Consider the following 23,139-nt stretch of genomic DNA (forward strand, 5'->3'; position numbering starts at 1 on the left):
ATCAACTTCATCATCAAGATTTACTTCGCAATCTTGAAGGTGTACAGGTTGTCGCTGCTGCCTTCTTGGTCGCTCCATCATAGTTGCAATTGGAGCTACAACTTCATATTGAATTACAACTTCAGGTTGAACTGCTGGTGCTTCAGGTTGAACTGCAGGTGCTTCAAGAGTGACTCCATCTTCCACATCATCGTTCAAAACGTAAATATATCGTTTTTTCGAATCCATTTCAGCTGTTGCATTCCATTATCTCATCTTCGGCAAATGTATCATCACGACTGATAATCACCTTCTTTTTTGTCATTGGTTTGTACAGTTTGTATCCCCCATACTTATATCCAATGAAAATGGTCTTCTCTGCCTTATCATCCAACTTCGATCTTGCTGACTTAGGGACATGAGCATAAGTAATTGACCCAAATATCTTCAAGTGTTGCACATTGGGTTTGAATCCGCTCCATGCCTCAATCGGAGTTGTGTTAGGAACACTCCGAGTGGGTGATCTGTTTATCAAATATACCGGACATGTTACAGCCTCAGCCCAAAAATAATTTGGCATACCTTTTGCTTTAAGCATGCTCCTTGCCATGTCTATGATTGTTCTATTCTTTCTCTCAGCAACTCCGTTGTGTTGAGGTGTGTAGGGACATGTTATGTTATGTTGCAACCCAAGTTCTTCACAGTGCCTCTTGAACTCATTAGACTTGTACTCACTTCTTCCATCACTACGCACCATCTTAATTTGTCTGCCACTCTGTCTTTCAACAAATGCTTTAAATATTTTAAAGCAGTGGAATGTTTGGAGTTTCATTTGATGTGGCTGCCATTAGTATTGCATGATCCTCTTCATCTTGTTCGTGATTACTATCTTCTTGAGCACAATTGGCAGCATGATTATCACCTTTTGATCTGCACTCATTTGCATAATGGCCGCGTTTATGGCAGTTATAACACTCCACATTTGATTTATTATAAATGCCTCATCGTCCTCTGCGACCACGTTCTCCGCGCCAAGAGTTTTTTGAACTTGGAATGTGATTGGAACCAATGTTGTTTTGCTCAGCGCCTCCATGATTCTGGCCACCACGACCTTTGCTGAAATAACTACCACCATGTCCCCGTCCTCTGCCTTGTGAACTACCGTTTTTATGATAGGATCTCCCAATTGAGGCTTGTGCTTGTAAAGCCTGTTCAATTGGTTTTTCAATATTAATGTCATTCATTCGCTGTTCATGCGCTCGTAGGGAACCAAACAATAACCTTACTGTTATTTTTGAAATGTCATTGTCCTCTTCAATTGCGGCAACAACATGTTCAAATGTGGGAGTTAAAGATCTCAAAATCTTCTCCACCTTTGCCTCTTCCGAATGTGTTTCACCATTGGTCTTCACCTTATTTGTCAAGGCAAGAACTTTATTTATATAGACGTCAATAGTCTCTGTGGTTTCCATTTGCAGCAATTCATATTGGCGTCTTAGAGTTTGAAGACGCACTCTCTTTATCTTGCCATCACCTTTATAATTGGTTGACAAAATGATCCAAGCCTCACTTGCAGTTGTTGCTCCTTCTATCTGCTCAAATGTCTCGTCATTCATACCTTGATGAAAGAGATACAAAGCCTTATTATCCTTCTTCTAATCACGATGCACTACTCGTTGCGCCTCAGTTGCATTAGCAGCTAATGCAGACACTCCACTCTCAACGACATCCCATAACTCATGATAATCAAACAAAACTCTCATTTGCACACACCACCGATTGTAATTTTTTCCATCAAGGATAGAAACTGATAATTGGGTAGAGTTCATGATAACAAACTGAGTCATGATACCACCAGTTGTAAGGATTTAATTGAAGGAAATAAGAGAAGACAAAAGGTTGTAGAAACTGACAATTAATGCAATAATAACAGTAAAATAGTTTAAGAGTAATAAAATCAGAATTAATAATAATAAAATCAAAATTAATAATCAACAATATATATATATATATACAATTATAAATCTATTAAAATGTATTAATAGTTTAAAAAAAATCAAGAGAAATATTTAACAAAAATATCTAACAAAAGATAAACTATTTCTTTTAATATTTTTTGTTACACAAATATTTTTCAATCAAAGATTTAACATGTACATTATTAAAGAAAATTATAACTCTATAACCATATTTATTGTCTTATATAAAATTGCATGATCAATTATAATTTGTAGCACATTTTCAGCTTAATTCATAATTATATCTAATGTGTTTATCAATAAAATATTTATCCTCAAATCCATCATATTGTTATAAATTTATTAATGTTTTGAATTAGAAGTATTATCAATCCCTTACATGACTTTTTGACATATGTTTAGTTAGGAATACGAGGGATTGGAACCTAAGCACTTGTATATGATTGACAAACATTACTAAGTAAATTAACTTAGCTCTAAATCTATCTATAATACAAATAGAAGGCACTTCCGGGGTAAGTTCTAAAAAAAATTCAAAAAGAAAAAAATTCAAATTTTAACTAAAAATAGCAAGTTGAAACTCATTCTGGGAGTGACAAGTGGCACTATGTATGACTTACACGTGTGCAAAACCCCATTTCTTTAAATACTCCCTTTCTTTATATACACTTTCAGCGTTTCTCTCTCCTATTTCTCAACTTCCCCGATTTCTCTTTCTTTTTCATTGCCTTTTGGTTTCTTCTTCTCTGGGCTTCCTCTAGGGTTCTTCATTTCCGGCTTCTTCATTTCATTTTAGCCTTCTCCTTCTCCAGGTGATTATTGGTTCGGTTATGTGGATTTTGTTCATCTCATTTACTATTTCGTTTTTCCACAACATAAAAATGAAAACTTTTTTGGTTTTTCTTATCAAAGTTTTGTTCTTTTCATGTTTCTACCGTTTCTTTTCTTCTTTGTTGTTCACATGGTTGATTCTGTTTTTTTTTGTTACTTTTGACAGCATAAAAATGATATCCATCTACATTTCAGTTTTTGTAGCAACCAGTAGTCGAAGTGTAATGGATTTTCGTTCATATTCAAGCACCAAGGTGAGATCTTTTCCTTATTATGTTCGTCTGTCCTCATGGTTTTTTCCATTTTTCACTTTATTGTTGATTTAATCTTTTCTAGATTTTCTCCATCTACATTTCAGTTCCTGCAGGAACTGGTATTGGAAGTGAAATGGATTTTCGTTCATATTCAAGCAGCAAGGTGAGATCTTTTCCTTATTCTGTTCGTCTGTCCTCATGGTTTTTTCCATTTTTCACTTTATTGTTGATTTAATCTTTTATGGGTTTTTCCATCTACATTTCAGAAACTGCAGCAACCGATAGTGGAAGTGGAATGGATTTTCGTTCATATCCATCTTATGTTCAAACACCAAGGTCAGATCCTTTCCTTCTTCCTTTCGTGTGTCCTCATATTTTTTTTTCATTTTTCATTTTTTGCTGATTTAATCTTTTCTTGAGTTTTTCCATGTACATTTCAGTTTCTGTAGCAACGGTAGTGGAAGTGGAATGGATTGTCGTTCATATCCATCGTATGTTACCAAGGTGAGATATTTTCCTTCTTCTGTTCGCCTGTCCTCTTGGTTTTTTTCATTTTTCACTTTTTTAATGATTTAATCTTTTCTGGAGATTTTCCATCTACATTTCAGTTTCTGCAACAACCTGTAGTGGAAGTGGAATGGATTTTCATTCATATCAATCGTATGTTCAAGCACCAAGGTGAGATCTTTCTCTTCTTTTGTTCGTCTTTGCTCAGGTTTGTTTTCATTGTTCATTTTTTTGCTGATTAATCGTTAATGGAGTTTATTTGGGCTACTTAGGGTTTGAACTTCCACTCAAAGAGATATGTTTTTTGTTGTTAAACTTTTTTTGGCAAATTTTGAACACCTTTTTTCCATCTACATTTCAGTTTCTCGAGCAACCTGTAGTGCAACTGTAATGGGATTTTCGTTCATATCCATCATATTTTAAAGCATCAATGTGAAATCTTTTCGTTACTTTGTTCTCATGGTTGTTTTCATTGTTCATTTTATAACACTTATTTGATAAATCTTTTAAGTTTAGTTAGTTTATTTGATAACTCTCATACATGTGTTTATTTTCTTTTAGGATAAGGCAAGCAAAGCTTCTATTAATTTTGGTTGTGGATGGAGGGAATTTTGTCAGATTCATGCACTTTGTGAAGACCACAAATTGATCTTTGATAGTGGAGTAACCCCAATTCATATGATTGTGTTGTTAGTGCTGTAAAAATTCAAGATTGTATTCTTCTGAATTTAATTTTCCAAGGACAATGTTCTTATTAAAGAGATTCAATTACTATTATATATAGATGTAATTTGAAAATTGTTGTAATGTCCAGTAGAGAAAATTAATTGTTTACTTTATTTTATTCTCATTAATGTTTTTATTTTTATTATTCGCATTAATGTATTCTTCAGACAAACTTTAACGTTAAGATTATTCGCATTATATTATTTGTCAAAATTCAAATTCAATTTCAAAATTCAAATTCAAGATGAGAATTTCAAAATTCAAGATGAGAATTTAAGATTATTCGCATTATATTCACATTTAGAATTCCAATATCATTAATTACCTTTCTGATTGATATCTTCTTTTTTCTATTCATATATATTTTTTTTCTGATTCATATCTTCTTTTTCTGACTTCTTCTGTTGCTGCTCACTTACCTCAAATTCCAAGATGATTATTATTATTATTAATGTTCAAATATTTTATTTTTCATATATTTTCAAATTTTTTAATTCGAAGATCATTAATTACCTTTCTGATTGATATCTTCTTTTTCTGACTTCCTCTGTTACCGCACATATATTTCCAATTCCCAGATTATTATTATTATTAACAATCTTTAAACATTTAATTTTTCAAATTTTACAATTCCAAGATCATTAATTACCTTTTTGATTTATATCTTCTTTTTCTGACTTCTTCTGCAAACTTATAATTCCAAGATTATTATTATTACTAATAATGTTCAAATATTTAATTTTTCAGATTTTCAAATTTTAAAATTCCAATATCATTAATTACCATTTTGATTTATATCTTCTTTTTCTAACTTCTTGTACAAAATTATAATTCCAAGATTATTATTATTACTAATAATCTTCAAATATTTAATTTTTTAGATTTTAAAATTTTAAAATTTTAAAATTTCAACAAAATTAATAACATTAATTACCTTTGTGATTCATATATTATTTTTCTGACTTCTTATGCTACACACTATTTCCAAATCCAAGATTATTATTATTATTACAAATTTTCAAATATTTAATTTTTCAGAATTTTAAATTTTAAAATTTTAACAACATTAATTACCTTTCTCATTCATATAAAATGTCCAAGATTACTATTATTTAGCATTTCATTCAAATATTGAAATAAATACAAAAATTATATGATTTAATGTTTTACAGAAATAAAAGTTATGTTAGTTTATAAAAGTTAATTGAAAATTTATAAATATCAAATACAATTAAATAAATGAAGTTTTCATTCATTTAGATTTTTCAATTCATGATTGTGGTTTCCCTGTACTTCTTTGATTCTTTTTTTCAGCTCCATGTGAAGTTCATTATTTATATTTTTTATTTGCTGAAAGCAGTAAATCCTAAAAGTTAATTGAAAATTTATAAATATCAAATACAATTAAATAAATTAAGTTTTCAGTCATTTAGATTTTTCAATTCATGATTGTGGTTTCCCTGTACTTCTTTGATTCTTTTTTTTCAGCTCCATGTGAAGTTCATTATTTCTAAACCCTAAAAGAGTACATTGAATGGAAGTGATTCTTTTTGTTTGATAAAGAACCTGTTTTGATGTTCATCCTCTACACCATATGACCTTTATTTTTGTTTTGGGTTGTTTTCTTAATAGTGAAGGTAGGATCATAGGTGTGTGGTTAACAATGAGGCTAAAATTTGATAAAAGTTTCATCTTTTGTCTTTTTCCAGAGAAAGTGTTAAGAAAGTTTGTATTATACATAGATTCAAGTCAAACATTCATTTGTTTCTTCATTTTCATGTTTGCACTGGATGTGTTGATAAAGTTTTCATTTTTACACACATATCGCATTTGGTTCAAAACACTTTTCTAAAATTTAAAGATCTGACATTCCCATTTTCTACTTTCAATAAACTTACATATGATTTTAAACCTTTCCCCGTGTGTGTTGCATTGGTTTTTTTTGTTTCTATTACCTTCTTGGCTTAAGTCATTAATGTTGTTCTGAACTCTTTGTATCAAACTTTTTCTCTTCTTTGATTTGTTTTCCTTTTTCATGAATCTGTCAACCCCACAGCTACTTTCAGAGGTTTGTATCTTCATTTTCCTGTTTTGCAAAGTAAGTATTAAAAAGTTTTCATTTTTTCAAATATCATTTTGCAGAGATCTGATTTTATACTTCTGCCCACTTTCTTTCATTTGGTTCTTTTGTTTTTATTACCTGATTATGTTAAGTCATTATCTCACTTTTTCTCCTCTTTGATTTGTTTACGGTTTCAGTAATCTGTGAACGACACCGCTACTTTTATAGGTTTGTTTCTTGATTTTCATATTTTCAAACTGATTCCCCAGTATATCAAGCACCAAGGAAAGATTTTTTCTTTCTTTCGTCTGCATGCAAAAGCAAGAGTATATGGTTATATGAAATTGGTAAGATTTCTCTGTTAGGGTCTCCACTTTCTGTCTATCTGTGTATTATTTCAGAAATTTCAAAGTAAGGGTTTTTTTTGTGCTAAACAAGAATTCTCTTTTTCAAATGTCCTTTTAAAACCTACCTAAAATTCCATTTATTTACATAGTAGGGTTTTCCGATCATGCTAGGAATTTCAAAAATTGTGTACTTTCAACCTTACTTTTCAAATTCAAACCACAATTTCATTAATCGCAATGCTGGAAGTCGAAATGTTTGCACTTTTTACAGTTTCGATTTTTTATAGGCTTAATCTCTTCTGTATGAAACCTGACATGCTAAATCTATCTTTATTCTTAACTAAAAAACTATATGCGATTTGAAAATTGGAAAGTTTGTTTTTGTCTCACAATACTGTTATACTTTATTATGTTTTCTTACTATTTCCACCTATTTCACTTTGAAATTGTAAATTTGTTTTTTTGATATTTTTGAAAATAATTCCGTACCACCTCCTCAGTATATATATACGTATATGCGTATGTTTTGTGTTTCACATTGACCATTGCATTCTACATTTTCCTTTTACTTAAAGGTCACCCTTACAATGTCTGTGTCAAGACAAAATACAAATTGTGTGAAAGATGTTAATCCACAAAGTGAAAATTGGATCCTGATAGCAAGGGTTATATGTTTGTGGTTTGTTTCTGATTTCAAGAAAACAAAGTTTCCATTCTCCATGGAAATGGTCATACAAGACAAAGATGTAAAATACTTTATCATTTTCTTTCATATTTTTTTGTATTACAGTTTAATGTAATTTTTATTAATCATGCTTAATGTTTGTTGCTATCTTTCAGGGTTCTAGAATTCATGTTTCCGTTAGAAGAACTCTAATTTATAAATTTCAAAATGATATTTTTGAGGATAAAGTTTATTCCTTCAATTTCTTTAGTGTGTCTACTAATTCAGGATCTTATCGCACTACCTGTCACCAATACAAAATCAATTTTCAGTTTGGAACCAAAGTAACCTCTGTTGGTAATGATCTGGTCTCATGTCCAAAACCTCATTACACACCAATTTCTGTGTTAAAGGCATCTGGTTTTGATACGGACTACTTAGTCGATTAGTAATATTCTTTTACTTGAACAAATTTCTTTGGACATGTTTTTAAATGAATATTTTTTTACAGATGTTATTGGAATATTAACTGGTGTGGGAACTGAAAGAGAGCTGAATAGATCAGGGTCAACTACTAAGTTAAATGCGATTTCTATTGAAGCTGATGGGTAAGCTAATATTTTGTACCATAACGAATCCAAAATATTTGTTCTTACAATTGTAATTTTAACTTACTACAGCTACCGCATTAAGTGTACTTTATTTGGTAACTATGTTGATGAGCTCAATGCATTTCTGTCATCTGGAGAGCTGGAAAATATTGTCATCAGTGTGCATTTTGCTAAAGTAAAAATTTTCCAGGGTATGTGAAGTGCTGAATTTCTAATTTATTTAAATTTTTTTATTTGATTATTTTATTTACATTATATTTTAATGTAGAGAAGGTTTTTATACAAAAATTGCTTGGACTGTACGAAAATAATATATAATGATAAGTCCAAAGATGCAACCGAACTCAAGAAAATGTTAGTTTAATATATTATTTTTCGATAATTAAAATGTATGAACCTTTCTAACTACTACTTTTACATGTGTAGGATGATTGAAAGTACGGATTCTCCTACACATGGACTCAGTCAATTGTGTGACTTTGGAAAACAGAATGTTGAGGATGAATTCATCAGCTTCATTCATAGAAATACTATTCAAGGCCTGAAAGATTTCAAAGAGGTATTACTAATGTCTTTTAACAGTTTATTGAAATCGATTATTAATATTTTAAGATCATTTTTTTTTCTTTTTACAAGAAAACACTTTTGTTATCTTAGCTACAATAAAACATATTGTGGCTGATGACGATTGGTGGTACACAACTTGCTTATGCGGTAAAGCTGTTTACCCTGATTCCAAAATGTTTTTTTGTGAGAAATGTAACAAACATGTTATCAAAGTCCAATAGAGGTAGTGTTTGTACTTGTCTGAATTTATTTTTAATTACATATTACATATTTCTTAATACTTATTATATTAATTATTTTTTACTTATTTTAATTAATAATTTGTTAGTAATTAACTATTAATTATATTCCTTAAATTATAGATAGAATTTGTAAACCTTTATGTATTTTATATTTCAGGTTTAAGCTGAAGCTGCGAGTGATTGATGAAACGGATTCCACGACTTTCGTTCTATTTGACAAGGATGCCACTACACTGATCAATAAATCTTGCGCCGAATTATTTGAAAGTCATGATAAGGTAAATTATCGAACCATGCATTTGTTTATTTATGCATATAAGAAAAGGTTATTATATTAATTGCTTTTTTTTAATATTTAGAATGATGATTCTGGTGTACTACCAAAAGACTTTGATCTTTTGATTGACAAAGCTGTGTTGTTTAAAGTTGGTTGTGTTAAAGATCAATCTCTTAGGTTTGACCAATCATTTCGTGTCAAAAATTTTTGTATTGATGATAGTACTATACAAAGGTTTTGTGAAGGTCGTGTTGAAAATGTGGTATGTTTCCTAATTTGAGTGTATTCTTACTTACATTTTACCTTTAAATTGGTTATTTATACTGTTTTTGCTTAATTTAATTTAGTTATCATTTTGTGAAGGAACTTCATTCTCAGAAGAAAAGACTGTGTACTATTAAAGATGTCCAACAGGATGAGTCTTATGTACCACTTTCTCAGGTAATTATCATTTAAAGTATTAACTTAAAAAAGTGAATAATTTACTCTTACTAATATGTTTTGCTATCATCGCAGGATTTATTTAATAAATTCTCCACTGAAGCTGCTTAATTGCAATATAAAACTATTGATTTAGGCAGTGATAGTGTGTTAGGTACTTCTACTGAATTTGTTGCTCCACGAGTTACCAGAGATTTTGCTTCACCTGCTCACACACCTGATGATGATATCCCACTGAGGATATTAAGGAAAAATATCAAGATCGAAAAGGGAGTAGTATAGTTTCATACTGTTTCTCTAACGTTTTGTAACTTAAATGATCTATTTTCATGTATTGTAGATCTTTAATTTCTATGTAGAACATGTTATGATGTATTAGTACAATTCTATTTTTAAATCTCTTTATGTAATATTGTTGGTTTCATATGTTGACATTATCTTTGAGGTACGTACTGACTTTATAGTTCATTTTGAAGTTATATATATTTTTTTTAATTTTATGTCTACATTTTAATTTATTTAATGAGTTTGTTTTTGTGTAATTCATATTATTGCATACTTTTTGTAACTCTATTTTGTAACAATGGTTCTTTCGTTAAATATCAGAATCGTAATGGTAAGTGCCTCAACTTTTACTTTTTCTTTAATTCATAAATTTATATAGAATTATATAATATTTTATTAATTATAATTTGTGTTTTTTTTGAAGGTTATTGAAATATTGTTTTCCTTTCCCAGGTATTTTTTTCCTTTATTACAAGTATTCTTTTCCTTTATTACAGTTATTGTTTTTTCGTCAATTCATTTTTTATACATAATATCTTAATATGTGATAAAAAAAGAAATCTTTGTGTAATGATATGTTTGTCCTTACGAGAAAGATTTTTTTTTTTTAAAATTCCCCTTACACTCAACGTCTAAGGATTCAAACGGATATAAAGGATAGCATTAACTACGTGTCAGAGCAATTAATGTATCACTTCATTTTTTAATTTTTATTTTTGCATAAAGTGTCTCTTCTGTATCTTTTACACTTTTTTTCAAAGTATTCATTTCATCTTCCAAGACTAATTTATTAAAATTATGTATAGAAGTAATAATTATAGAAGTTAAAAATATTATATTTTAAATTAAATATGAAATTATATTTTTAATTTTTAATTTTAATTACAGGGATGTTATTTAATGGTAGAGGTTAGGGTTTAAGTATTTAATTTAAATATATGTACGTACATATATAATATATGATATATTAATAATAATATATAACATATATAACATATATAACATATATAACATATATAATATATTATTTAATATGTTTAATATATTTTATATTATAATTATTTTATACTTATGTATATATTATTTATTTATTTATAATATATATATAATACAGTTTTATGTTCATTATTTTAATTTATTATTATATAATACTAATTAATTATATGTGTCATTAATATTCATTTTATTTATCTATTGAAATAGTTGTATTTTTATTAATTATTATTTGTTATTTTGTTAAAACCATTTTATTAATTAATTATTATTTTGTTAATAATTACAAGTAACAATTAATCTACTATTTTTTTAAAGTTGTCTTTTCATATTTATTTTTCTTTACTTTAATATTATTTATTTATTTATTTATTATGAATAATTTTCTTAATTTATTTTACTATCATTATTGGATTTTAATTATTTTTTATTATTATTTAATTTAGTAACTGAAAAGACATGTTGTTTTAGAGAAAATTTAGCGTGGATTTGTGATTGAAAAGGTATGATTGATATATATAAGTAACGTAGGGCTTTTTATTACTCACAAACCTATTGCTATTACTCTTCTCTACTTCTTCCCTACTTCTATTATCCTCATCTTTCTTTTTCTCATTGTCATGTCTGTCATTCCTGAAGAGATCGTAAAACTTTCTGCTAAAGGTTTATTTACAACAGTTAACATTCATGGGGAGGTATGTTTTTGGTTCTGAAATTCCTTACTTTTCATAGTTTTTTCAGTTCTTTGAGTATTTTTATGGTTTTAAAATGGATAGAATGGACACGTGGATCGTACATTCGCCATTGAGTTTGAAAATGAACTGGAGGAGGAATGGACCCTCAGCGACAGTCAAGGCAATATTCATATAGTATATTATAACAAAGATATACTTTGCCCACAAATTGTGTATGGATGGTCCCGTCTGAGTGATTTTTATGGGTTTAAAGGTGACCACAATATATTGTTTCGTTATGTGGGTCATGACTCCTTCAATATAACTGTTTTTATGGGGGAGTTATGTTAAATGATTATGAGAAAATTTCTGAAGGAAGTTGAAGGGAGGTTGCCGCTCAACAATGGCCCCTTTATACATTTTGGCTTAAAGTTGAGTTCAAAACAGGTCTTTGGAGGATATGTGGTAAGTTTACCATCCTTTCTTTTTAAATGGATATTGATATATTCTATTTCTTTTATTGACTAATTATTAACTAATATTTTCGTTATTGTTTAAGGATCTGCCTTCTCCTTTTGCTGAATATATTCGTAGAGGGAAGTTCAAGAAGGTTAATCTACATGGATGGCTACAAGATGTGGAATGCACCATTTTCAAGTCCAGGAATCCTTCCAGAAGCGTTACACTCTGTAGCGGGTGGAAACAATTTTGTCGTCTTCATTCTATTCGTGAAGATGACAAAATTATATTTGAATGTTATAACAAGAAGTCCTCTTCTGATATCAGGGTTCTACTACTGATGACGTGTCACTACAAAAGACCTAGTGCTTAGGATAATCAGTTATTGTTTTGAACTATATTAGTTTGTTTAAGTTAATTTATTTTTTGCAAGTATTGCTTCTTTTTGTTGGGAAGTATCAAGTTTCCACTTTGAGGAAACAAGAACATTTTATTTTGTTTACTCTTTATTTTTATTTGATTGTGGTTCTGTTTAATTAGCTCATCTTATTTTTTTGTATTTATTGTTTAGTGTTCCAATATTTTCAATATATATATATATATATGCTTTTAATTTTTCATTTCTTATCTGGCATATTAATAATGTGTTGGCATTTCTAAATATGCTCAATGCTATAAGAATTGCCAGTATATTAAAAAAATCATAAGCCTGTTTTAGATTGTGGAATGCATGCATATTAATTGGATTTTCTATACATTGCTTATGTTTATGTTTATATTGTTTATTATTAATTATTAGTTTATTAGTTATTGATGTATTAACTATTTTTTTTATCTCGAAACCTTTTGATGTACATTTGTTTGTTTTTCTGTATCATTTTTCTAATTGTAGAAATTTTTATGAGTACTATTTCATTTTAAAAATATTTCTTATATATTTATGGAGGTGACTTCATAGCTCAATATGAATTTGCCTACAATCTATTTCTATTGGAAGAAACACACATTTTTTTATTTACAAGGACTTGATTTGGTATAATGTAATGAATTATACTTTTACTTGCACTAATTATTTTGGAGTATTTTTTTTGCAGGTTGAACTTAAAAGAAGAAAGTTGGTCTTTAATACTTCATTTTTCATGTATATATCTTATGGGAACATAATATAAGAAATCGTTTTATTTAATTTAAATTAGTTTAAATTATTGTAATGTATTGTAATTTATAAGTCATTGTAAAATTGTGTAATTTTAATGTTAATTTTTTTGTATTATATTTAATTTAATTAAATTAAATTTAAACATCTGAATTTCACTATTTCTATATTTCTATATTTCTCACTTTCACAATTTTTATATTTAGCCAGACTTATTATAATGTTAAAGTTCAATAAAAAAAAGTTAAAATGTTGAATAGCATAAAAATATTAAGAAAAATTAAAATACCCGAAGAAAGGAAATATATCTTATTTTCAAATAAAAAAAAGTTGTATAAAGTAATATTTAAGACTTCGAGAACTTTAGAGTAATCATTAGTTCCACACTGACTACAAATTTCGAAGTTAACTTAAAAATTAAAAAAAAACAAATTAAAATAAATATAATATTAGTGCAGATTCAAAATTACTAAATAACACAATTTTCATTTTAAATCATTAACAAAATGTTGGAAGAAGTTTCTGGAAAAGCACATAAAGTTGGTTCTCCTAATATTAGTTCAAACTCATTTGCCCCTTATCATCTTCATCTTCTTCGACATTCATAAGCCAACTGATATCTATTTTTTACATTTTAGAAACAACCTTTATCTCAACATTTTCTTTTTGTTCATTATATTAGATATCAAATACCAGATCTGCTCTCCATGGTCTACTATGTTTCTGCTTGGTTCTGGGAGATACAACTGAAAAGTTGTAGAACGGAAAAGGTAATTAAAGCTTAGATCTTTTTTCATTCCGACCATAAATATTAATTAAAGGTGCATGCATTTCATAAAAAAAATGTTGTTATATATAATATTTCTGTATTCTTAAGCTTTAAGACATAATAACTCTTTCTCTTCTACTTTGATTTCCCAATATAGAACTTGGTAACCATAGAGACTGTAGAGGTATCCATGGAATGGAAAAGATAATTAAAGTTTGGAACTTTTTTCATCCTAACCCTAAATATTGATTAAAGTTTCCATTTTTAAATGTTTTAAGTTCACAGATTTAAGGTATATGCATTTCATAAAAAAAAAATGTGCTTATAATAATCATTTTAAGTTCTGTTTTAGTGAAATTAGTAAATACAAAATGAGGATATCTGTTTTAGTCACTTTTTTTTGGCGGTATACATATACTACATGTTCTTGCATGCTGTGTATTATTTCACCTATATCCAATGCAAGGATTCCTTTTTTTTGTTAAACAGAAAAGCTGTTCTACAATGGTGCAAAAGAAAGTTAGCCAAAGTTCCTTTTTTTTGCTTAATAGGGTTGTCAGATCAGGGTATATATTTTTTTTTTAAATTAATGTACTTTATGTTTCTGTTTTTGGAGGTTGCTTCGTTCTTCTGTGGTTTAAGAGATGATTGTTCCTAGATAAATGTCCGTCCAGATATATTACTATATTTAATATTTACTATATATATTATTATATATACAATCTGATAAATTTATTCCCTGCAGGTTTCCTCTTTCAAAAGTCAACCAACAATTCATTAATGAGAATGCTTAAAGTAGAACGTTGTTCTTTTGCACTGGAATGAGAATTTGTTTTCATATCTTAAAAGTTAAGTTCCCTTTTTTCACAACAACTTCTAGACATGCATTGCATGATCTTTCTTCATTGAACATTGATACTACCTAAATTTGTAAATGTTTTTTAAGAACATTACATTTCGAAGTTTGATTGTTTATTATGCAAAATAAAGAAAAATTGTGCAAGTGCTATCCCTTTTCAAAGGTAAATTTTTGGTTTAACATTTTTAAGTATTAAATATCATTATTATATAATTATGTATAAATAGATATGATTATTATATAAAAATATTACACATTTTTTTTTTCAATATTTTAATATTTAATTAATAACTGTATTATTTCAAAGTAATAACATAAAAGGGAGTCCCGTGCGTGATCATATATCGTCAAAATTGGCGCCAAAACAAGCAGCCAAAACAAAGCTACCGTGAACAATATATTTTACACACTTACTCCTGAAAGCAGTACATACTTTTATGGCTGAAAATATTTGTTCTTACTACAATACTGCCTGAAGTTTAGTCATTCAACTTTCAATAGTTATGGAGCAACTAAAGCAAAATATTAATAGAAGAAATAGGATTGTTAGCCTTTCTCAAACAAATTCTAATGCATCAGGTATAACAACTACAATGTATATTTATATTTTTAAGTGTCATATATACATACAGATAGATACAGATAGAGCCAATTTGAAAATTACTACTGCTGATAAAGACTCTACAGAGACCCCAGTTATTGATGAAATTAAATAGTATTATGATTATAGATACATATCTCCATGTGAAGCTGTGTGGAGAATATTTGCCTTTGATATTCATCATAGATGGCTCCAGTTCAACGATTAACTTTTCATCTATTGTACGAGCAACCAATTCTGTTTAAAGACAATGAAGACATTGATGAAATATTGAACTTCAATCAACATAAAACAACAATGTTTTTAGCTTGGTTTGAAGCTAATAAAATTTATCCACTGGGAAAAAATTTGACTTACTGTGAATACCCTAGATATTTTGTTTGGATGGAACACAGAAGAGAGTGGAAGCCAAGGAAAATTGGTGTTAGTATTGGAAGGTTAACATATATTCCTGCAGGGTCAGGGGAATTATATTATCTGAGGTTATTGTTGAATTATCAAAAGGGTTGTTGTAACTATGATAATATCAAAACTGTTAATGGTTTCATTCACAAAACATATAAAGAGGCATGCTATGCAATGGGGCTATTGACAGATGATAAAGATTTTATTGATGCCATTATAGAGTGCAGTGACCTTGCTTCAGGAAATCAGTTGAGAAGACTCTTTGTTACCCTTTTAATGATGAATACTATGTCTAGACCAGATGAAGTGTGGAACAAAACGTGGAAGTTGTTATCAGATGATATTTTATACCAAAAAAGAAAGGAGTTTGTCCTACCAGGTATAATTTTTTTTTATTTGAAATTTATAATTTATATAGTGGGACCACTCGAGGAGTCCAAGGAAGGAAGTCAACAGATTGATCGCTTGAGGTGTCGCCAAGGAAAGGCGTCGCCGAGATGAGGCGTCACCAAGACAAGGCGTAGCCAAGATAAAGCGTCGCCAAGATAAGGCGTCGCCTTGATAAGGCATCACCCAAAATGAGGCGTCGCCAAGATGAAACGTCGCCAAAGTAAGGCGTCACCAGGAGAGGGTGTCGCTAGGTTAAGACGTAGCCTAGAACAGCAACAAAGAGAAGAGAAAGGTGGCTTCAAGGTCATAGTTCTAGTACCAGTAGGGAGTAACCTGACTCGTGAAGTACTCATGCCACCGCTGGGAGGCCCCTAGGATAGATACGACCCATGAGAGGACCACGCCCAGGGGAAAACCACGTGCGTAGTGCGAGAGGAAGGTAGATACACTCCCAGAGGAAGTGACTAGAGGTTGGGGGGTTTGAGTTGGCACCCAGAAAGTCACCCCACGCGCCAGATGCACTTCGAGGAAAGAGGGCTCACACAATGGAATAACCCTAAGTTGGGTTACGACGCTGTGAGACTCTCTGCGTAGAATAACGATCAAGTAAGAAGAACATGTGGCAATAAGCACTGGAATATCAATATTCTCCTGAAAGTTCGCTAAGGTACGCGTCAATTTAGTTTATGTATAAAATGTTTCAAGGCATATTTTTATACACTTTCAATGCGCTTTAACGCGCTTTAAATGCGGGAGGTGTATAAAAAGAGGCCTTGGGACGTTTGAAAGGGATCCGAGTTTTGACCTAATTCTCACAGTTTACACAAAGCCAAAAACCCTCGTTGTTTCGCTGTGCACCCACTGTACGCACAGGCAAGTAGGGCTACACAGTATTAGTTACGCAGTATTTTCGACCACCTTCAGAGCATCCCTTCACGGTGTTCTGATACGGAGGTGTGTCACCCTTTGATGTTTCTCGCTAGCTGACTTGATCGTCGGAGTGCAAACGGCCGCGAGGGCGCCCCTTTGTTCACTTCTTTTCAGGTACTCATAGACGGAGCAGAGCGAAGGTCCCCTAGCTCGCGAGGACAAACCACGCACGAAGACGCACCTGGTCAACCGGCGGGAACAAAATTTATAATTTATAATTTTATAATTGCTGTATGACATATAATTTCTTTCCTAGGTCTTAGAATTGAAGATGCTCAAATTCAAAACCTTTGTCTTCTACAAGTAGAAGAGTTATTAATTTCAAATGGTAAGTGTTTGAAAGATTTTCCAAGTCTGCCAGAACCTATTCATTCAGATTCTTTTATTTATCAAAATAGATTCATTATTGATGAATTGAATTATGACAAAATAGAAATGTTTGAAATGCATTGTTCTCCTTTTCAAACTCTTACTCCTGAGCAAGTGGAAGTCTATGAGAATATAATAACAGCAGTCCTGTCAGACCTTGGTGGTTTTTTTTTCTTATATGGTTATGGGGGAATTGGAAAAACTTTCATGTGGAAAACTTTGTCCACTGATCTTAGATCAAAAGGGTTGATTGTTTTAAATGCAGCTTCTAGCGGTATAGCTTCTTTGTTACTTTCAGGAGGAAAAACAACTCATTCTACCTTTTGCATTCCTTTGGTAATAAATGAAGAGTCAACCTGCAATATTCCTCAAGGAAGTCTTAGGGCCAAATTGTTGATCAAAACTAAATTAATTATATGGGATGAAGCCCCAATGATTAATAGGTTATGTTTTGAAGCCCTAGATAGAACTTTAAGGGATGTCATGAGAGCTGAAAGTGAAGAAAATGCTCTTAAACCTTTTGGTGGTAAAGTAATTGTATTGGGAGGAGACTTTCGTCAGATATTACCTGTTGTAAAAAATGGATCAAAATATGACATTGTGAAGGCAACAATAAATTACTCTAACTTATGGAAACATTGCAAAATCTTAAAACTTACAGAGAATATGATATTAAAGAGTCATACATCAATGCAAAGTCAAACAGAAATAAAAGAGTTTGTTGATTGGATACTTCACATTGGAGATGGAGATATGGAGTTAAATGAGTTGGGACAAGGAATGATTGAAATACCGGAAGAGAATTTAATTTTAGATGTTGAACAACCTTTCCTGCAGTTGGTTGAGTTTGTTTATCCCTCCTACATAAACAATGTAAAATCTGATGGTTCTTTTGATGATGGTGCAATATTATGTCCAACAATAGAATGTGTGGATCAAGTGAATGATCGCAATGCTGGAAGTAGAATTTTTTAAATTGTGGTTGAAATAGTTTATGTTCAAGAAACTTTATAGGTATGTATAATACCTTATACTTATTCTTCAAATCATATAAAACAATTTCTTAAACTTCAATACATTTATATATTATATATATATATAAATTTTTATTATTATCTTCTTCTCTACCAAGGCTTGATGTGTGTTTGATGAAGAAAATAGCTGGAGTGCTTTGAAGATTGTAATAGGTTTTAGATTCGTTTGCAATTAGGCTTGTAATTGTGTATGGTTGCCTTTTGCTATGTGACCTATCCTAGATGCCTAACCAAGTCTAGATCAAGCACATGATGTGGTTAAATGGTTTTTGAAAAGCTTTTTAAAGTGTTTTTAAAGGTTTTAAATCAGTACACAAATAAATCTGTTTTATGGAGAAAGAATCGGTTTATTTCTTCTCTGTTAAAAGGCTTTTCTAAAATTCTGTTAGGGCACCACAGACAAAGATTAGTTCGTTATTTCAGTTAAAGCTGAGCTGGCCCATTTGCTATCATTTAATCTGTTTCACTGTGAAAGAATCGATTTGCTCTTTGGTCAGTTGAAAGGTTTTTCACAAGTTAGTTAGGGCACCAAAGGTACAACTCAGACAGTTATTTCAGTTAGCTGAGTTGGCGGTTCTCACAAAATAAATCTGTTAAGTTCAAAAATGAATCTGTTGTTTTCATAACTGTTTTTCAACTGTTTTTGGAAAAGAGGTTAGAAACTGTTTTCTATATAAAGAAAAGTCTCTCTCACATGAAAGGGTGCTGAGCAATTACGTTTTTGACAGAAATCAAACAATTTCCATGTGAGAAGAAGGATTGAAAGATTTTTGAAAGGTTTTCCAAAGAGATTTTCAAGTGTGCTTGTTCTAGGAAACCTTTGATCTTGGTGAAGGTGTTGGTGCAGTTCTACAGCAAATTGAACTACTGGTTTTGAGTTCTTGCATCTTCTTTTCAGGTGTAATCTTTCCTTTATTCTGTGTTGTAAAGGTGTATGTGTGAGTCACTCCTTGATAGGGTTTCTTGGAGTGCAAGGTGTGTTGAAATAGGGTTTTTTCAGCATTGTTGGTGTTGTTCTTGTAGTGTTCAAGAACTGATGAGTTTGTAAGTAATTGGTACTGTTTTTAGTGGATTCCACCTTGGGGTAAGGTGAGACTGGACGTAGCTCTGTATGAGTGAACCAGTATAAAAACTTGTGTACTTTTTCTTCTCATCCCTGCACTCATTTCTGGTTTTGCTTAATTCTGTCAAGAACTAAATCTGTTCTTTTGAAATTGAATCTGTTAATTCTGGGTTTAAGTAAGAATTGTTCTTTCTGATTTGTTAAAGCTTTCTAATCACAAACAAGGCAGTTGTATATGATGGCTTAAGTGATCTGTGAACAAACAGTCTATTCATTAAAATCTAAGAAAGAATCATTCTCCTTAGAACCTTGTGTTGAGTAAATTTGTTTGATCTTTAAGCATAGCTGTATCTTTCATCCTCATAATATTCAGCTGATCTGACTCTGTTTTAATCCTCTGTTGATCACAATTTTATATTGAACAAATTCAAATTGTGCTATCAATATGTTTCATGTAAAAATAATCTGTTCTTTTTGTCTATGGAAATACTAAAAATTGTGTGTTGTTGCGAAAATTTTATAAGCTCAATTCACCCCTCCCCTCTTGAACTTAGACACTAATAGACCCAACAGGTATGTATAATACCTTATACTTATTCTTCAAATCATATAAAACAATTTCTTAGACTTCAATACATTTATATATTATATATATAAATTTTTATTATTATCTTATTTTAATCAGTCTTTTTTATTTATAATGATATAATAAATTTTTATCTTGAATATTTCAGGTGAGTTATTTGTTTCAAGAAACTTTACAGGTATGTATAATACCTTATACTTATTCTTCAAATCATATGTACTAATTTGTAGAACTATTTGTCAACAATTGTTACAGGAATGGAAAATTATTTTGTTTTCTAAAAATCTATTATTCATGATTTTTTCATAACTTTTATCAAACTATTTTCTCTTATTGTCATCATTTTTGTGTACATTTTAACAGTTTGTTTTATTAATAATAACAATGTGTTTTATTAATTTTCAGCGGTTTTACTATTTGGACAGTTTTAGTTTGTATTCGTTACTCAGTACATATTATTTAATTTCTTTGTGTAATGTGTTGGTTTCATCATTGAACAAATTGTTTCAGATCTCCATAATATTGCAGTTAAAACAATTTGTTATAGTAAGTACGTTACTGTAAACAAATTTTTATTTATAACTGATATAATAATATAATAAAATATTTTTCTAGAAATTTTATGTAACATTGTTTATCTTTAGAAACTTTACATTTTTATTTATGTCAATTACATTATACTTATTATTCAAATACATGTACTAAATTGAATAATGAATTATTATTTAAATGTTTGATAAATTTAATATAATATTGTTAAGAATTATTATTTAAATGGTCGATAAATTGAATATAATATTGTTACGACAAATTGCATGCTATGTCTAACAATGATTTGTTATTTAATCATGCTTTGTTTTTATTACTTATAACTTATACCTTAAATGATTATATAAGTTATTGTGCTTATATTATATCAACATTATGGTCAACAAGATACAAGGTAGATCATTTCTTATTTTCAAGCCTTTCGTTTATTGATACATGGTTGCATTAAATAGGTATCAGAATAATTAACTCAATAATTAATTTTATTCTTTTTGAGATAGAGTGTGCCATTTGTATTTTCCTGATACACTTTTTTCCAAATTTAATTGATTTTTTCTATGTAGAGTTAATGAAGCAGGTAATCATTTCATCCCAATTTTAGGATTTCAAAATTTATTTTTTTACACAATAATTTATTTTAAACATTATTTAAATTTTAACCTTTGGATTTACATGCTTATTATTATTATTATTTATGTCAAATAATTATATGTTGTCAGAATTGATTTTTTTCTAGGACCACTTCTTTTTATGTTATATTTCTCATAATCAAACTTCTTAAAAATGAACAAATTCATTATTCAAAAACATTTATTAAATAAAACAATTTTTTTAAATCAAAAAATATATTTAAAGGCTTTATTTATTGATACATGCTTGCTTTCCATATATCTGATAGCAATCAACTCACAAATTTATAGATACTCTCAACTACTTGATTTGTACCTTTTTAGATTGAGTCTGACTTACTTGATTTTGTATTTTTTCAGATACACATGGCTAATGTAATATCTCTTACACAGTTTTCAAAATATTCATTCCTCTTCCCTATCAGATTTGGTAGATATAGATAATCATTTCAACATTAAACATTAATAGTTTAAATTTAAATTTCGCTTTCCAACAATCATTTCTTTATATAATTAAAATTTAATTCATTTTCAATATTATTTAAATTTAACTTTATTCTTATTATAATTAAATATTAAAAATTTTATATACATAATATTATATATTATATATTATATAATTACGTATTATGTATTATTATATTGTAGTATACCTTTTACAATTCAGTTTAATTGTTATTTTTTTAATATTATTAAATGATTATTAATTAATTAATTATGTATTTGAAATGAAAGAGACACTGGACAAACCAAAGGTCATAACATTGTGGTGTTTTTTATTATTCACAACTGTACTCATTTATACTTAAATCTTCTATAAAATATCCTCCTCTGCTACTTTCTTTCTGGTGCTCTACTACTTTCTTTCTGGTGGTTTCTCTATTATTCTTTTTTATTTCTTCTGAGTTCTTGGTGTTTTCTCCATTACTCATTTAATAGCGCCGAGTGCTGAAGAAATCATTAGACTTCAAACAAGAGGAGTCTTTTGGTGCATGAACAGCCGTGGTGAAGTATGCATATTTATCTTTTTTTCCAAAATTTATTCTTTTCAACATTTTCTTCATTTCCTGACATTTTTTTATTTATTTCAAAAACAATAGCTTGGTTATGTAGATCGGGCTTTCGCCATCGAGTTTCAAAAAGAACTGGGAAATGAGTGGACCCTGGCTGATTCAGAAGGAAACGTCCATATAGTGGAATATAACGAAAATTTATTGTCGCCGAAAATATTGAGTGGATGGTTTAATTTTTATGGTTTCATAGATGATAACTACATTTTATTCCGTTATGTGGGTCACAACGCCTTCCATATAACTGTTTATATGGATGACGTCCCTCAGAGTGGAGTAAATCGTTATTTGAAAGAAATTGAAGGGAAGGAACCCTTAAGTATTGGTCCCTTCGATCATTTTTCCATAAAGTTGTCTCGATTAAGTATCAAACTCAGTTATTTGGTTAGTATAAAATTGATTTATTTAAAAATGCTCTGTTTTATGTTCTACTTCATTTCTATTTTCTTATTATTTCGATATTGTTGTAGGATCTTCCTGCTAAATTTTCACAATATATTCGACAAGGGAGATTCAATAAGGTTACTCTGCATGGTCTACTAATGGATGTGGAATGCAAGGTCTTGAAAGGGAAGCCTCCTTCTAGACGGATTAAACTTGGCAAAGGGTGGAAGAATTTCTGTAGTCTTCATTCTTTTCGTGAAGGAGACAAGATTATCTTTGAATGTGATACGAGAAATCCTTCTTCTCGTATCGGGGTTTTGTTACTTACTTCTATTCACAGTTTAAGCTATCTGCATAATTTCTTTTATTATTCTCATAGCATAATAGTTACCAGTGATTAGAAAGCTCAGACATATTTATGTTTCTGCTTGGACTTTTTTGGAAAAC

At 29.7% G+C, this 23,139-nt stretch overlaps 2 protein-coding genes and 1 long non-coding RNA gene across 3 annotated transcripts; all 3 read left to right on the top strand.

Annotated features, from left to right (window-relative positions):
* Nucleotides 1-3,481: 3,481 nt before the first annotated feature.
* Nucleotides 3,482-4,356, top strand: LOC137827625 (uncharacterized). The gene is made up of 3 exons (XR_011083763.1): nucleotides 3,482-3,547; nucleotides 3,652-3,721; nucleotides 4,112-4,356. It is a non-coding gene; the product is annotated as an uncharacterized lncRNA (long non-coding RNA).
* Nucleotides 4,357-7,272: 2,916 nt separating this feature from the next.
* On the top strand, nucleotides 7,273-9,598 carry LOC137829351 (uncharacterized). The gene is made up of 10 exons (XM_068636160.1): nucleotides 7,273-7,431; nucleotides 7,526-7,769; nucleotides 7,861-7,957; nucleotides 8,030-8,135; nucleotides 8,229-8,233; nucleotides 8,387-8,530; nucleotides 8,927-9,047; nucleotides 9,129-9,308; nucleotides 9,410-9,487; nucleotides 9,563-9,598. Exons 1-10 carry the CDS (start codon nucleotides 7,273-7,275, stop codon nucleotides 9,596-9,598), a joined length of 1,170 nt encoding a protein of 389 aa, XP_068492261.1.
* A 5,871-nt stretch (nucleotides 9,599-15,469) lies between these two features.
* On the top strand, nucleotides 15,470-23,093 carry LOC137829352 (uncharacterized). The gene is made up of 5 exons (XM_068636161.1): nucleotides 15,470-16,067; nucleotides 17,265-17,336; nucleotides 17,442-18,338; nucleotides 22,502-22,692; nucleotides 22,779-23,093. Exons 1-5 carry the CDS (start codon nucleotides 15,470-15,472, stop codon nucleotides 23,091-23,093), a joined length of 2,073 nt encoding a protein of 690 aa, XP_068492262.1.
* The last annotated feature ends 46 nt before the right edge of the window (nucleotides 23,094-23,139 follow it).

The sequence above is a fragment of the Phaseolus vulgaris genome, chromosome 7 (genome assembly GCF_000499845.2).
Source record: "Phaseolus vulgaris cultivar G19833 chromosome 7, P. vulgaris v2.0, whole genome shotgun sequence".
Taxonomy (NCBI): Eukaryota; Viridiplantae; Streptophyta; class Magnoliopsida; order Fabales; family Fabaceae; genus Phaseolus; species Phaseolus vulgaris.

Coding starts and splice junctions, on each gene's coding strand:
- LOC137829351 (XM_068636160.1), top strand. CDS start 7,273: ATGTCTGTGTCAAGACAAAATACAAATTGTGTGAAAGATGTTAATCCA. Junction 9,048..9,128: donor TATTTGAAAGTCATGATAAG/GTAAATTATCGA, acceptor TTTAATATTTAG/AATGATGATTCTGGTGTACT. Junction 9,309..9,409: donor AAGGTCGTGTTGAAAATGTG/GTATGTTTCCTA, acceptor CATTTTGTGAAG/GAACTTCATTCTCAGAAGAA.
- LOC137829352 (XM_068636161.1), top strand. CDS start 15,470: ATGGCTCCAGTTCAACGATTAACTTTTCATCTATTGTACGAGCAACCA. Junction 18,339..22,501: donor GAATGATCGCAATGCTGGAA/GTAGAATTTTTT, acceptor ATGGTTTCATAG/ATGATAACTACATTTTATTC. Junction 22,693..22,778: donor GTATCAAACTCAGTTATTTG/GTTAGTATAAAA, acceptor ATATTGTTGTAG/GATCTTCCTGCTAAATTTTC.